Here is a 17,220-nt window from a genome sequence, read left to right as displayed (position 1 = left end):
AAAGGGACATAGATATGCATGCAGCAACTTGTTTCCTTAGGAGAAAACACTACAATAAAGACAAGCTTGAGCTCTATGCCTGAGGGAGAAGCCAGGATAAAATTTCCAAGTAAGAATTATTGCTAGGGTAACAGGAGATACAGATTATCTCTTTTGGGGCTTTGATTCTGCTGGCCAGACGGCAGAAAGCTGAGAAAATATTTGCACTTACAGTAACTGTGGAAGGAACTAAAAAGCATGTAACATCAGAAGATGCTGCATGACCCCCAAAATTATTTCCAAGAATATCTACAACTACATATATTTTTCTAAGTTTCCCAATCATTCATACATGATGTTTTTCTAATTTAATTTCGCCTTGAAGAAGATAGGACTTTGTTCTGGCTCAATGTTGCAGAATAAAGTAGTAGTTTTATTTTTCCATCTTCCCAAAACTGTCTTTCTTTTGCAAGCAGAGCCATCTGTGTGGACCATGTAATGTGCAGCAGCCTAATCCTGCACTTCAGTAGGAAGTCACAAAAGTCTCAGCCTTGCAAGAAGCCTTGTCTACTGAAAATGCACAAGCATTTGCTGAACTACTTTCTCAAATCACAGGATAACACTGCCAGGTAACACAGCTACTCAGGAAAGACAGATTAGTTCAACAAAGTTCATAACCACATATCTAACTCACATCAGTGGAGCACCATTAATGTTTGAAGATGCATAATTAATACATCCTTCCATGTTTGCTGAACTGAGCTGATGCACTTACATAGGGAATTCAACCTCTGTAAAAATGAAGGGGTTATTTTTACAGGTTCAATTGCAGAATCCAAGTCTTAAAAAGACTACAACATTGGGCTAGACCTCCCCAGGTATCAGTCACTCACAGGTAGTATCATATGTGCTCATTAACACTGGTACAGAATGTCAATCCACCAGAGGACCAGACCCCTAAAAAACCCAGCAGCTGCTCTGAGCCAATACTGCATTGCTGCTTGGTATATTATAATTCACATTAAAAGGAATATATATGACAACCAGAAGCAGAGCTCTTAAAAGCAATGTTCAACTTCAGTAGCATAGTTTTGTGTCAGTTTGCTTGATTGCTGGTAGTTTGGGGTTTTGGGGTTTTTATTTTGGTTTGGTTTGGGGGCTTTTTGGGGTTTGGTTTTTTTGGGGTTTTTTTGGGTTTTTTTTTTGGTACATTTTATTGTGACAATTAATTGGTGAAAATAATTAAGATAACAATAACATCTTATTTTTCTTCCACTGGACTTAATTTATGCACTGCACAGAACTTCCCATTTGCTGAGTTTACTGCCTCCCCTACAGCCAGGAATAAAAGAACTATTTAAATTTTTAAAGGTCCACATTTTTAACTCTGCACACTCATTAAATAGTACTTTTTTCAGAAGGTAATTCAATCAGGTCTTGTAATTGTTTTCATACAAAATTCACTGTGCTATCTTTACTGCAAGCTAGGGAAAAAAAAAACAGACAAGAAAACTGGTATTTTTAACACTCTAGTCAGTAGGAGAATATGATTACAGAAATGGCATTTTTTAGCATAACAATCATATTACATCTTACCTGATGGCATATGTGGAAGCTGTACACATTAGGAATAATACTAACACCATAATGACTCCAGTCAGACCTGGAACTAAAAGGGACATAACTTATATTTGAACTGTGAAGAGGTATAATTGTCTATTATGACCTTTTAAGAAAGCGGAATTAGAGATACAAATCATGATTCAATCAAACTCTTGAATATACTTATCTCTTGAGCACAACTCATGTATCAAACCAGACAGGAGAGTTCTTGTCTAATTTCCCACCTTCCCAAAGAAAAATACCCTTTTTCCTTGCATTTCACCATGCATCACAATTTCCTATTTGTCTTTGCTTCTGTCATCTTTTGCTTGTGACATCTATGTCTAAGCAGGTAACTAAGAACAAACACTGTTTACATGCAAGACTGACTGTACAAGCTTCTGTCTCTTTTTTATTCCAAACACTACACTCTGTTGATCATGACATGACAATTAAAAACTTGTTCAGGGACAGAATTTCAAGCAAATCAATTTCTATGCAAGCTGTCACTACAATTTTTTGCCAGCCCATTTCATTCTGGAACGGGGAAAAGCCTGAAATTACTCTCCATGGCATTGTATCACGCTTGAAATTGTTGCCCATAGAGCAAGGTCTGTGAGAGTGATCTGCAGCCAGCACTTGGGAAGGAAAGGTTAAAAATATTAATGATTTGACTCATCTGCTCAAGCAAAGACCCGTGTCAGAATTAGTTTATCCTCAGGTCTTTTTTAAGTTAAATGAGAGATAAATCTCAAATCTTACCTTTTTATAAACTTCTCAATACTCATTCATTGAAAAGTCTGATACCCAAAATCTGACACACCACAACTCACTCCTCAGTTTTTACAGACCTACAATCAATGGAAGCTTTGTCATGGACTGCATAAAAAAACTTGATTTCCCTCCTTCATGGAAAGATTGCAGTTAAAAGCAGCTGCAATAAAACACTATGCATTCTGTCCATTTCCTCCTTCTTAATTTCTTTTTTCTCAATCTCATTTGATGCGTAGCGTGCAATGAATCTCAACCCTGAACTAATACCTCCAATGCAACTGCAGTACAGCACCTGATTTAGCTCCCTACACTGTCACACAAGCCAGAGGTCACCTTTTATGTCCAGTTTTTCAATTATCTTCTCCATCAGACTGAAATCATTCAGTCTTGCCCCAATTTATCAGTTCATTTTTAGTGTTTCATTTCTGCCCTGTCCCTGACTCTCCTTTCCTCTACTAAGTATAATCTTTAATACTTGTTCTTCCCACAGTCTGCCTCACACCGTTATACAAGGAGGTTCTTTCCTGGGCTAATCTGAAAAGTCATCATCGCTCTGTAAATCCTTCTGATTCCTTATTCCTTCTGTTTGCTGTTCTGAACTGTCTGGGAAAAAACCAAGGGTTTTTTGCTTATTTGCACAGTTCCCAGTGCAGCAAATTCTTGAGCACTCCTTCAACACAAATAGTACATGTTAATTACCAGTCATTAGGACAGGGAGTGAACAGAGTAATTTTAAATTTAGGATAACTCCGACCTCAGTTTCTGTCAGTTCACATTCTCCCTTCCTCTTCTCTCAACTGATCTAAACCTTTCCTAGGGTTTTTGGGAAACACTGGCACACCAGCCACTAATTCCAGCACACCTATTGGGATTGACAAACCTAGAACAACTGCTGTCTGTTCAGAGATTTGATTTGACTGTGCCCTAAATGCTACCAAGTCAGGATTTTGTGTTTGATCCAAATAAGGGAGATAAAGTTCCTTCCTGATGCCATCGCACTATCTGCTTATGAAGTGCTACAGTTCAGTCTGGAGCCTACCCCTCCATACCCAAACATTGCTCACTTCTAAATTCCTGCACCAAAAATGTCTTCATCTATCTATTCTGTATGACTGCTGAAGCCTGATTCCCATGTCACAGTTTAGATTGCTCAGAAACCCAACCAAGCCTTAAATAAACCAGCTAAAGCATAAAAAGACTGGTTTTCCATTATATTTCTTTTTCTAGAAATTGGATCATTTAGGAATTTGGTTTCAATATTAGGGAGAATCTCTGTTTGAAACTAATGGATTTCTGCTGACTCATCTGTACAACAACAGATTTGAAAATGCTGCTCATCCTGCTACTGGGCTTATGTAACTCCTGCCTCCTGACTAGTGGATAAGCAAACCCAGGTTATACTAACACAAATCACACAACCCCAGATATATAAAATGCTGAGATACAACAAATGGAGCATGCCAATACAGGACCAAAAGTTTTGTCTGCAGAACGACAAAGTTTTCTCACTCAGTTTTGCAGCACTTACCAGTTGCAAAAAGTAGTTTCCTCGGGTCCTGGAAAACAGACAAGTAAAACCAAATCAAATGAACATATGGTATTTTATATCTTTAATACGAATAATTTTACAATCATAAGTAGCCCATGAAGCTCACACATTTTAAGACATATGCAGTCCCTAAATCTGGAAACAGGAATGGATTTGGTATTTGGTAACAGTTTACATTGACTGCAATTCAACACAAACTAAACCTTTAGCCTTTGCATTCCCCCAGCAAAGATAATTCTGATCTATAATCTAGATTCAGATAATTTTACAGATAATTGTTATTTGAAGGCTTAACTTTACTCAGTTACCTCATCCCTTTGAGAGGACAGAGTGAGGCAGGAGATGTTTTGAATTTAAATGTAAGAGAAGAGGCAAGCATTTTATTGCCAGCTACATCACCAAGACATTTGCAATGGACCCTAGTGAAGCAAGACTGAACACGAAGGATCTGACAGATGTTCCTGTGTCCTTCACCATATGTGAAAGGAAGAGGGAATATTTCAACATCAGGGAAACTGCCTCACTTCCCCTGATAAAAGCAGTGAAGACAAAACCTCTACTTCAAGAGGTTTTGTCTTCACTGCTTGGAAAACTTTTATTTAAACTTGCAGATAAACGCAGTGAGGGGAGATGAGAAGTTTTCATACAGGACAGGAAAAATGAAGTGACCCTCTTTCTGACCTTGTCTGCATCCAGATGTGTGTATCCAGATAGGGAAGATGAGAGCAGCATCCAGACTATCCACCACAGTTCAAAAAGGGATATAAGTGGGATTCAAATACAAAGGTGCAAGAGCTACTAAAGTACCTAAAACTCAGGAGTTTTGATCCTAGATTTCCTAAAAAACTTGCTACTGTCTCCTTTTTCTATTGCAAAATTCTTAAGGCTGCTTAGTAGAGGCTTAGAACCCTGGCATCTTCTTGCCTGAGGTAAGCTCCTGTTGATGTTCCTGATGAAGGGAAGTCTATCAGACCACTCCTAACACAAGCAGACACACAGTCAACCCAGAAGCTCAGCACAATAGTTGGTGTTGGCATGTCTGTCTGCCATTGAATAGCTGGGTGATTAGATCATTTACCCAGGGGATGGAAGACCTTGGTTGCTGGTCCTTAGGAGCCTGGACTGAGTCAAGCTCTCTTTTTCCAGGAAATGATGCAGCTGGGATAGGGTCATTCCGAGTATTTCCTAATGCAACTGGATAAAAAGAAATGCAGACCAGAGACTAGAATGAACACAAACAAGAGAGAACTTGACTGTAGCCCAAGAAGAAAGGGTGCTGGACTCTGGTCTTGCTTCTAAAATCTGCAAATATCTCTCCATTGCCAAATACACAAGTAAGCACCTGACCAAGGGCCTACGAATCTGATATTCCTGCAAGACATCTGCACTACAGTCAGACAAGGCACACAAATCAAGTATTTTGCAAGCAGAAATCAGTTCATGTAGATAACTAACCCCATGCTTAGCATTAATACTCATACATGCATTCACTGCAGATGAAAAATGCAAAATCAATTTCAAATCTCACTGTATTTCTAAACAATGGAAATGTAGAACAAATTTGCCCAAAAAGCAGCAGAAATGTCTTAACCAGGCCAATCCAAGGAACAGAGACAAGCAAAAGAGCAGCAAGAGAACAAGGTGCAAGGTGAAAAGTTTAGATTATTGCATTCTACATCTAATAATCAAACAGGACAGAACCTTGCTGGCTTTAATACATGCTTTGTCCAGACAAAGAAATAAAATCCACAGGAATCTACACAAGGGTGAGTTTTCAGTGCATGAAACAGGAGCACTGTACAGATCACACAATGGCACTGAATATGCAAATATTCATATATTTAAATGATATGCTTAAAACCAAAATATGAAAGGAAAGCTGGCTCACCTCACCACGATAGTTTGCTGCATTTAGGGTCACAAATTCTTCATTGTAATTCTCAGAGAAGTTAAGAGCATTCACCAGATGAGCAGCAACATGTAAGACTAAAAAAAAAAAAAAACCAAAAAACTGAGTAAATCTGTAAACAAGTGCTGGATGTTCCCTGTGGCCACCCAGAAGCCAAGATATAATCACATCACCTGCATGAGATATACCAGGGACTAAGGAATTCTTAATTATTCTTCAAGAGTAAATCAGCCTATAAATATTAATGACAGAAGGCTGTATGTATTTTAGGATTTAGGATTTTTTTTAACACTACAGCAAAGATTTCTGTACTGCAATGCTTCAGCTGAGACACAACATTCAAAGGTGTCCAGCCAAGAATATTTCCTCTTCACCAAACTGGGTAGCTGCCTCCACTGCTCCCTTCTCTGCAAGTAAGCCTGTAGTACCCTGGTTTTTCACTCAAATTCCTTAGGCACAATGAGGGTTCATTTGGAAGGGCAGATTTTGACCTGGTCTCACATCCCTGTCTTCTAAGAAACTGGCATTTTAAGGAAAGGCTTGACATTAGAATGTATGCCCATGTGTTTAAAGCAAAAAATGAACCAAAACCCACACACATTCGAGAAAGCATTTACAATTTAAGACGAGCAAGCACAGAGCAAGACTACCCCCAAATGTACTGCAGCAGAAAAACCACAAAGTGCTGCATCAATGTGCTTCCAAAACATGCTGCTGCTCAGCACAGTGAGATCTCACCTGAAAAGATGCATATCGTAACACCACATGTCACATGGAAAGTTTTGCTTTTATCTAGCAGCCTTCTGGTTTTCTTGCTGGCAACCTAGTAAGAGAAGAATTCAAGTACTCTCTTCCAAAACAAAGCAAAGAAAAAAATACTAACAGCAACTGTGGTGATATAATAGCAACTTCAGTTAGGTTTAACACCTTTGCAAGCTTAGTACCTAAATTTAAAAACTACTGGATTATGCCAAGGAGACAGTTTTGAGGACTTAATGAAGAAATCACACAGATATCAAGAGTATATAATGTACCTCCTGGCCTTAATATTTAGGAATTCTAGCATTACTTGTGAAGGCATCACTGACTCTTTTATAAGCAAGATCAAAAGGAATGGTGTATTTGCATTCATATGTGCATCTACAGGGATCAAATCATATTGCCACATGATTAACAGAAGTCACAGGTTCAATTTGCAACCATCTAGCAAACACAAATGTTCCTCAAAAGCATTATTTATATTATTTCTGTAAAAGCAACTGGCAAATCACAAATAAGCTAAACACTGTTTCTCCCATGATAACAAATGTATCAGGTTGGGTATTTTTATAGAACATTCTATCACCTCCAGTAGGAAGCTTGTGGTCATGCAGAGACAAAGTTGGGTTTACTCTGTTGAATTATATCAGGAAGCACTTGAGAGGACATATATATCTCCAATATAGGAATTTGGAAAGACACAGGAGAATTTATCTGGTTACAGCTCCACAGCAACTCCCCCTCCTTCAAAAATGCACTGAAGAAATCACCCTCTAAACAGGAGTCAAACCAGACAAAGCCTGTCTTCAAAGAAGTCATGAATCTAGGCTAAATGTCTGATCCTGCACCATGCAAGCACATAGTGTAGAACAAACAGGGATGTAACAGATTCTTTTTCTATTGTTTTTATACCAAAGAGGGACCAGGGCCCTCTTCTTAAGCGCTGCATTCCAAGGACAGCACTCACCTTCTGGGATCCCCGCAGGAAGGCCAAGAGAACACGGCACATGGGGAGCAGGACCAGGCAGCAGTTGAGATTGAGGACAGATGCCGAAGCTCTGCTAATACACAATCCTAGCTGAACAAACATTGCAAGAGTTAGATTATAGGCAGAAAGGAACGGTATGTGCATCAGTCTTGTCTCTCTTTTACTCTGCTGTGAAACCAAATGGTTCCCATGCTCTCTGACTCATCAGAATAGTGGAGTTTCATGATGTGCTGGAGAAACCACGGCACACACAGCATGCTATCCTGTCCTCACAGGGAAGGAAACAGCTCTCATCTTTGCATCAAGAAGTTATTAAAAATTAACTTTGTCAATAATAAATGACAGCTTTATATTGGAAGATCCAATATCCTCATCAATGCTCAAAGTCACATGGAACAAAACATGAGACAACAGTAAGTGTCCACTGAGAAATGACCTGAAAGCTTCAACTGACATTACTAAACAAAAAAGAGCAATAAATACTATGATGACACTAGACAGCCACTCGAGTGTAATGATTTTCTCTCAAGCCACAAAAAGATGTAAAAAAATATTGATTCAGTTAAACTGAAATGGTCATAGTGCTTCAAGGACTGTTACAGAATTGCCATAAAACTCCTCATCCATTCACATTATGCAATGCCATATTTGGACATAAAGAAAGTAGGTTTTCTTCAGTTTAACTGCTCAATAGCTGGGAACTGTAATGAAATCTAATTTCACTAATGCTTTCACTGATATATTTGGAACTTACATAATTAGAACAAAACCACTTGTCAAATAAATGAACAAAGCACACATTCATGTCACAAACCTGTATTTTTAATCTTATTATCTCATTCATTTATGATTTTAAAAAGTTAGCAAAATGCCATTGTTCTCCTAGTTATTAGGTTGAATTACCATTTTACTAGCTTATATAAAAGATGCTTTTAGACTGTCAACAGATTTCTGGAAGGATATTTCTTATACTGTTCTCAAAACCCCAAGTATTTCAACTCCTGAATAAATTAGTAAAAAAATATTATAATATTAAAGAAAACTCAAATGTTGCAGGAGCATGTGAATGAGTTGAACAGGTACAAATTATCTAACAAAAATTACTTAAGGTTTATTACCTTTTCAAAATTAAACTCTATGTAAAAACATGAGTCTGTTTTACTTTCACCGACAAAAAAATTAATCTGTGCAACATCTATTATATTCTTACCTTTGTAATAAAGAAAAATAATATACAGACTTATGTTTGTGTCACAGAAATGGATGAATATATAAGCTACTAAAAACAGAGTAAGTGCATTTCAGAATATCTTGCAAGATCTGAAGCACAACAGCATGAAAGGGTTTCTAAGTACCAGCACCCTAAAGCATTACAACTTCCTGCTCTCCCAGTTAGCAACATCCATGTACCTCACCTGCTCTGCAGCACACCTGGGCACAGCACCAGGAAGCAAACAGAAGGTAAAGATGTTCAATCTACCTGAAGAACCAAGCTCTGCACCTAAATCTTTCTTCTCTTCCAGCGACTTTACATTATTTAGGTAGACCTGAGTGCTAAGGACCTCACCAGACCCTACCAGCTTCCACAGAACAGAGCAGTCACAAGGGTACCCTCTCTCAAAAGCTGCCCATGAGAAGTAGGAGCAATTACCCCACAAAATGTGCTCTACCTTGTTCTCTAACATGTAAATGTGGGATCTCCAGAAAAAAATCCCAGGAACAGATCATCTCCAACCTACTGAATGATAGAAAATAAGACTAAAATGAGCCATGTCACTTAGTTCTTTCCCACTCTCCACATGTCCTCCACTATTTCATCCAATGTACTGTTAGTCCTCTTTTTCCTTACATAAAACCTCCCTTGCTTCAATTTTATCTGTTGCTTCACTCTCTGATCACTTGCACAATGAGATTTTTTTCTTGCTACTCCTTCCTCATAAGCCATGTTCCTCAGATCTTAGGCCATCCTCCCTCCACTCTAGACTCTCCCAACTGGAAATAACCCTTGAACAGACTAGACTTAATGAAAAGAAAAATGTCTCTACAATGCACTGTCTGCATATACAACACTGTCTCTATTTTCATTAAATCCTCTAAAGTGAAGCTAAAAATGAGCTATACACCTCATTGAAGCAGTAACTTCAGAAACATGGTCATTAAAACATATAAGAATTTTTACTGGGGTTTAGTGATGTGCTACAGTATTGCAGTGATTAAATGGGCATGACTTGAAAAACTCAAGAATTTTGTTAGAAATAATGTAATGCAAACTTCAGAAGCAAAATTAATCATTTTTGTAGATGTTGATTAATACACAAAATCTGAAAAAGTTGCAATACCATTAATGAGCAGTTTGAAAATTTTAATAACTTCTGTTGTATGACCTATATGATACATCACTACTTTCTCAAGAATTTATGTTGTCTTTGAGTTTAAATATAAACTAGGCATGACATCAATTATCCAAGACTTCCTTTACCAAGCACAACAATTTTTCTTACAAAGCTTTAACAAAACAATAGTTTGGTCTAGAAGATAATCAATTCTACACTGAATAGTGTTAAATAAATGAAATAACTCCTGTCGGAGTTCAGAAGCCTGAGAACACTCTCAGGCACATTGTGTGATTCTTGGGATGTCCTGCTCAGGGCCAGAAGTCAGACTGATGGGTCCCTTCCAGCTCAGCATAGTCTGGGATTATAAGTAAAACGCCAAACAATTTAACAAGTATGAATCACAAATGATGTGCAGAAAAGGCAATCCTACTAATCCTCCTTTGTTTTTCTCCACTGTTTAATAAATAGTAAATATTCATTCATAATGCAATTACTATGGAAGAATGTCCTCACATTCATTATAATTCAATGCTATCAACACCTGTACATACAAGAAAAAAAAAAGAAAATAAAAAAAGAAAAGAGAGAGACCAGCAAACAACTACTTACAGCATTTTCAAGGAAGTATGATTCAAATATTAAAATATTGTTACCAATGGTTCATGTAAGGTTTTATTCTGAAGAAATAAAGTTCAGCAATATTTCCTGCAACAAGCCCATGACTGATTTGCAAACAATGGGAAATACATTTAGAAATTCTTAAAATCAAAATTCAGGCAAGAAGAAAAAGAGTTTAAGTTTGCTCTTGATATCTAGCCAAAAGCTAAAAATATTACCATGAAACTAATTCTTTCCAAATGGTTTCCAAGAGATCTCTTTCTTAACTTCCTTTGCATTGCCTGGGAGGCATAGTAACAAATTAACACAGTACATTGTTGGATTTTTAAACAATAGTAGAATAAAGGATGATTTTTGCTCCGAGGCAACTCACTGGGTCTAGAAGAGAATATATACCCTTATTAAGTAGTTAAGAAATGAGAAAAATATAATCCTATTTTCTTCCTGCAGTTTTTACTGTCTTAAAAAAAATTGTTATTGCATGTTACTAGCATGTGAAATTTCTGCAGGATCAAAAAGAAAAAAAAACCCCGTACAAAATCTCTGGTTTACTGGTATCTGATTTCATGGAGGGGCAAAAATCTTAAAGAAACTAAAGGATTACTCCAATTTACAGACAAAATCTGTGGCAAAAAATAGTAGGGAACTGGACCATCCACAAACTCAAATCCTAAAAACTAGGTTAGATTTTTCCTCCAGACAAGTATAAAGGAATTGCCACCTTCTCCAAAGCAGCATAAAGACCTCCAGAATGCAAATTCTCTAGTTATCCCTGTCTGATGTACAGTCCACAGAAATCCAGATGGACTCCTGGCTGTGCTCATACAACATACAAAGTAGGACAGAGAAGTGAAGAGTCAGTTCTTTTTGTATCTTGCTGCCAGCAAGACTGAAAATGAGAAAATGAGCTTCCTCTGCTAAGAAAAGGAGCTTTCTCTGTTAGGCAAATAATTTCAGTATTAGATTGAGGGCTGAAGTACCTTACTGTGTACCCCAGAATTCCCCAAAGTTCATAATTTATAAATACAGAGATGAATGCTACGTGCAACTGCTGCGCAGAGAAATCTGCTATTTTATACATGGCTGTAAAATTAAGATTTCAACAAATCCTGTCCTATCTCACCTTTGAAGTCAATCTTTCATCAAAAAAATGTTAGAATAATGCAAACCCTTCCACAGCTGAGAGTGATGTGATTCTGTTTCTCAAGACTTCACCACCTACAAGCAACAACCCTAAACAGGTCATGGTCCAATAGAGATACCACAGTTGATGCTGTCTCTTAGAGCCTTTGTTTAAAATTTTTCAATCTTCTTTGGTTCAGGGCACCTTGAAAGGTTCCGGCAAGACTCACAAGCCACATGCTGCTCTGTAGACACAGGCGACAGACCACCTCCCCAGATCAGTACTAGAGCAGCTAAAGTTGGTTATTTTCCTAGGTGGAACAAACTGTGCTACACAATATGACTCCTTTTGACCCAGCTTCCTTTTCTTCATAAAGTACTCCTTCTCCTGAGTAACAGAGCACTGATAACCTAAGATGAAGGACAGAACTGAACTGTATGCCCAGGAATTATTCCCCTTAGGCCTGTCAAATCTGGCTGGAGATCTAGCAATAAAAAGCAGCAGAAAAGAAAGAAAATGTGCGTGTAGGAGAAACCCAGCAGAACATGTGAAAATGTCTACAAAAGTTTGACTTGGTTTTGCTCCAGAAGAAGGAAGGTTTCAAGGAAGGACTCTGTAAATCCCAATCTCATGTACAGCAACCCTTTAAAATTATTTTAAGTGGTGCAGTATTTTTTAATATGTAAGGGGTATCTTCCCTGCACTGCTGTGAATTAGTATTCTCCCTGTTCACTTGTAACTCATCACACAGGCATTCTTTCAAGGTTTTCCATCTCTTCTTGTCTACAAGTTTAGGTCATGTTCCCATTTTATAAGCAGTGCCTTTGTGTAGGATGTACTCCTTCTTCTGCTTAAATCAGTCATTCAAACTGAAGAAAACAACTAACTTAATCTTGAGTGCAGTAAGAGCTTCCAACTTCTCTGATAATCTCTAAGCAAAGGATCAAGATACACAACTCCCCCCAATGCTAAGATGTGGGGGGTAAGCAGATTCCAATGCGGTTGCATAACGACCAATGAAAGTGGAATTTGGTCTCAATTAGTGAAATCTCTGTTGTTGTGATAAACTAGCAAGGAGAGACATAAAAGTTACTGGAACATATTCCAAGCAGTGAATAAAGGTGACAAATGCTATGCACAATACTGCGCAATAAAAAGGCAGCAACTACGTACAGATAAAAAAGTGAGGCAACACTTTTCAGCCCCGTTTTCAGTTATTTAGTCTTTTCCCAAAGAGATCCTTCTGACAATGCATTTTCTTCACTTTAGTCTGAAATCCAGAAGCTTATCTCTTGCATTAACATTTGACTACATTACAGCTATTTAAGCAGGGACAAGAGGGGGAATGGGGAAAGAGAGACCCTTCATGCCATGACAAAACGAGCTCAAAGCTCTTTCTGCTCACAGGGAACTCAAGCAAAAGGAAACAAGCATTTCATTCAATACTGTTAAAGCAAGACTTGACTTCTATAAGGCCAGTACCAAATTTATGGCTGATTTTTTTTTTTTGACCAGGCACAATCAAACTTGTTAGACAAAAATACAGCCAAGCTAGACTAGAGAGAAATCCTGAAGTCTGTGAAGAAATCAGTCTGGACAATTTCACTGACTGAGTGGACCAAAATCTCCAACAACAAAGATTTTGGAATCAAGTAATTTAAGACTCTCCCCTTCTGTAACTCATGCCTACTACACATTATAGCACCTATCATGAACACAAAGATGAGAATATTCCCTTCCTCTCTGACAAACTCTTTTATAAGAAACTCGTGTCTGTTGGGGATTTGTTCACGGGCTGCTCTTCCTTAAGCAATGTAAGACCACAAGTTAACACCTATGAAATCATTTAAAAATTAGGTTCTTTGTCTGAAATTTATCTGCATACTGGTGTTTTCAAACCAGTGTGAATGAATGCATTCATACAGTAAGACTATGATCTAAGGCGTTAGAAGCAATTCAGTATCCAAAGGGACAGATCAAAGCAAAAGTACTGGAAAGGGATTTACATCCACTAGGTTCTGCTGAACTTTCACTGCAAGTGTTATGTAACCACAGAATTATTCTAGTTGGAAGGGACCTCAGGATGTCTCTGCTCAAACGCCCTGTTCTAAGCATGTTCAACACCAAACTCAGATTAAGTTTGCCCAGGGATTTTGCCCAATTTGAAATTTCCCAGGCATAAAGACTGTACAGTGAAGAGTTCATGGTCTCATCAACAGAAGTCAAACTGAGCAAAGCAGAGATGTTTGACACAAAATAACACTATGTTTCCTGGTACATAAAAGATTGATCAACTCCCTCCTACCATGTTACTGCCTCCTATTTATCTGTTCTCTTGGCACTTCCAGGACACCACCATGCTCTTAGTGCCTTTTCACAGGTGTAGAATTAAGGATCAGGAAGATTGTTATTGAAAGACTGAGTGAGAGTTAGGTATCTAAACAAATTTCAAATCATGTCCTGAACGATCTTGTTCAACATCACAGAGAATACAATTGGAAAAGAATAAATCTGAGCCTCGGTCTTCTGTAGACAGCTGAAGGGAAGTAAATCACTTCAGTGACTACTGAACAAAAGACCAACCCCATTCTTTCTCTTTCTTCACATCAGAAAGAGATGGCATAAAAACATGGCTCAGTTGAACATACTCAGAATATTCAGTCCAAGATCTCACTTCGTATCACACTGATTTCCTCCAGCAACTCTTCTTGCTCTCCAATCTGTTGCTTGGTAAAGAACAAAATTACCTGTGGTAAATCTTTCCATGCTGCTAGTGCAGAAGTTCTTAAGGCAATTATAGCCTACTGTAGCATAAGAAAGAAAAAAAGCCAACTCCTTAGGAAACCTCGCTGAAAAAAACAGAAACTTTTTTTAATTCAAAGTGTCACTCCTTTTGGGCAACTTTGTTAGCTCTCTGGAAAAAGGAACCAGTTGTCATGGAAGTATCCATTAAAGAGTTCAATCTATTCACACAAAAACATCAACTGTTGAATTATAAACGAAGAATTTAATTTAAATCTCAAAATCTTCAGACATCAAGAAATGGCACAGAGGCTCTGCAAACCACTCACACATGCACAGAACAGAGAGGAGACTGATTATACAGATGTGCAATGGGTCAGTGGCTATACAAACCAATAGAGAAAAAGAAGAGGGGCAAAAATCCCTGTGCAGCTCTAGTATTGCTTATGCCATCTCCTGAAGAAACCAAATTAGATTCAGTTTTCCCAGCCCTTGCAAAACAATCTCTGTGATTAATAAACATACACAGATATAATGAAGAGAAGGGAAAAAGCATAATTCACAGAATTACTAGGTTGGAAGAGACCTTAAAGATCATTGAGTCCAACACAAATTTTAGGTTCCAAACCCTAACTTTGGGATCTACTGAAGATATTTAGATGAGCTGTAAAAAGTGAATTGCAAGTACATTTTACAGTCTTTAGTATTTTCAAAATGTTAAAATTTGTTTTATAACTTTGACCAAAAGTATCTTTTAGGCTTAGCTCTTCATTTTTACCCTTATTTCAGAAGTTCCTAAATTCTGTAGTACTTTTTCCCACGGTGGCAGACACAATTATACAAACTTAAAAGGATGACCTCCTAGTCCTCATCTCCTGACCAATCTGTTACCTGAGTCATCTCACAGGTTCTGAACACACATTAAGTTAGTTTGCAAGTGTCTTCCACTTTAAAGTATAAGAAAATCAAAAAAAATCCCAACCAGATGATGAGCTGGTATGAGGCATATGAATAATCGGAATCGAGAGAAACTTGCTGATTGATACCAGCTGAAAATCTGGTCCAACATGTTACCCAAGTACATTCACTTTACAAACAACCCATTTGCTCCACCAGGAACAAACACAGTTTTCAAATGGATACACTGGGCTGCAAAGCCCCTAAAAATCAAGGTAAAATTAAAAACATTTTCATGCTTTTTCTGTCAAGGTCACCACCATGAAGGATTTAGTTATTGTCATTCCCTTCTTTTTTGCACTATCTTTGCTAAGATTCATTCTTGAACTACCAACCATTAGAAGGAAAAAGAAGGAGAAAATTGTATCAACTCAACTTATTTCCGAGCAAGATCACAAAACTTTATGGTACTGGCTAGTTATGACAATATCAGCCATGTGAAACTATATACCCTGGATTTACCAAAAATAAACCCCAGAGGCTCTACAGCAGATTAGGATGTGCATCATCTATGTTTAATCCCATGTCAACATTCTGTTGAAATCCATTCCTGAGTATGACATAGTGTTACAAAGCATCATGTTATTCAGACACTTTTTCCCAGATTGTCAAATTCTGAGTAACCCGTGGGCATTTTCCAGAAAGATGTTAACCCTTACTTTATGCCTTTTTAGACATAAGGTTTTTTTGAAATTACTAAAATGGATAATTTCCCAAGGCAGGCTGGTATCCCACATCTCCAAAGTATCTTTTTGGGTTCGTCTGCTGGTGGTGGGTGTTGCCCTTGCTAAACCAAAATATCTGAATCTTCATTAAACCACTCAGAATCAAAGAACTTACTATTAGAAAACAAAACTAAAGTTACATGCGTTACAGTGAATTTACACGGAACAGAGGATCCACGGGAATGACAAAGACTGAAAAGAACTAAGATTTATCAAAAGAAGTCCCTCAGCAAGCACGTATATTACAATAACTGGATTGGAAAGACTTTGCCAACAAGAGTCCATAGCTTGCTAAATAAATGACGAAAAGTGGAGCTCCAGTCATTTGTTGAGCATGTCTGTGTTCCTGTGAGCTTGTCTGCTGCTGGGAATACCGGGAGGGTAGAGAAGAGGGAAAAGAATAGCTGTCCCACACTTGACTGGCTCTTTTTCTTCTCAACAGTGTTCACTTTCTACTCCTAAACGACTGTCAGAAGTGTCCCAGTAAATTCTTACCTGATCTTTCCCCACTCTGAAAAGTTAACAGGTAGTTTGTGTCATCTTTGATTAGCAAACGCATTCTGCCCCTTACCCCACCCTCGAGCATCCCAAATCCCAGGGCAAAAAGTAACGTCCGGGTCACTCACCCCTAACATCTGATGCAAATAATAATACTGTAGCCCTTGATTATAAAGCAGGAAGGTTTTCCCGAAGAGCCATACATTGAGGGAGAGCCAGAAAAACTGAAATGAAACAGAAACAAGAGATTGTAAGTAGAAGTTACATGTGCGAACTTTTCAGTGTTCATTTCATTCATAAACCTCATAGGTCTGTAGTTTCATAAACATACGTAAATGGAATGGAAAAGCAAACTTCATGCACATAGTATGCTATGAAATATTAAAAGGAAGTGCCCCTCTGTGGGAAATTCTCACTTTCATTGAACTTCACAAAACTTTTTGTGTCTTACGACAACCGAGAGCTGGCAAAGCACTCCCATACACGACACCATCCCAAATCTTTAGCTGGACGTTGCATTTAAGAGACTCAAAGAATAAGAAATAATAACAAAGGGACAAAGGAAGGTAAAGAACTTGACCTCCAAGAAGCTGCACCTTCTCCCCCAAACTCTCCCAAACAGAGCCTAACAAAGAGCAAGCACACGCACAGCGTGTGCCAG

The 17,220-nt window shown here is 38.0% G+C and overlaps 1 protein-coding gene across 1 annotated transcript in view; it reads right to left on the bottom strand.

Annotated features, from left to right (window-relative positions):
• NOX4 (NADPH oxidase 4) overlaps nt 1-17,220 on the bottom strand; it is a 100,452-nt gene that overhangs the window by 82,470 nt on the left and 762 nt on the right. Inside the window, exons 2-7 of the mRNA XM_014311792.2 lie at nt 16,688-16,783; nt 7,540-7,650; nt 6,552-6,636; nt 5,793-5,890; nt 3,884-3,911; nt 1,576-1,648 (exon numbers count right to left, since the gene is read on the bottom strand). Coding sequence (XP_014167267.2) covers nt 1,576-1,648; nt 3,884-3,911; nt 5,793-5,890; nt 6,552-6,636; nt 7,540-7,650; nt 16,688-16,783 — 491 coding nt within the window. The remainder of the gene's footprint in view (nt 1-1,575; nt 1,649-3,883; nt 3,912-5,792; nt 5,891-6,551; nt 6,637-7,539; nt 7,651-16,687; nt 16,784-17,220) is intronic.

This window comes from Geospiza fortis, unplaced genomic scaffold, assembly GCF_000277835.1.
Source record: "Geospiza fortis unplaced genomic scaffold, GeoFor_1.0 scaffold16, whole genome shotgun sequence".
NCBI classification, from domain to species: Eukaryota; Metazoa; Chordata; class Aves; order Passeriformes; family Thraupidae; genus Geospiza; species Geospiza fortis.
Note: the sequence above shows the minus strand (reverse complement) of the source record. Positions and strands in the feature narration are given on the sequence as shown.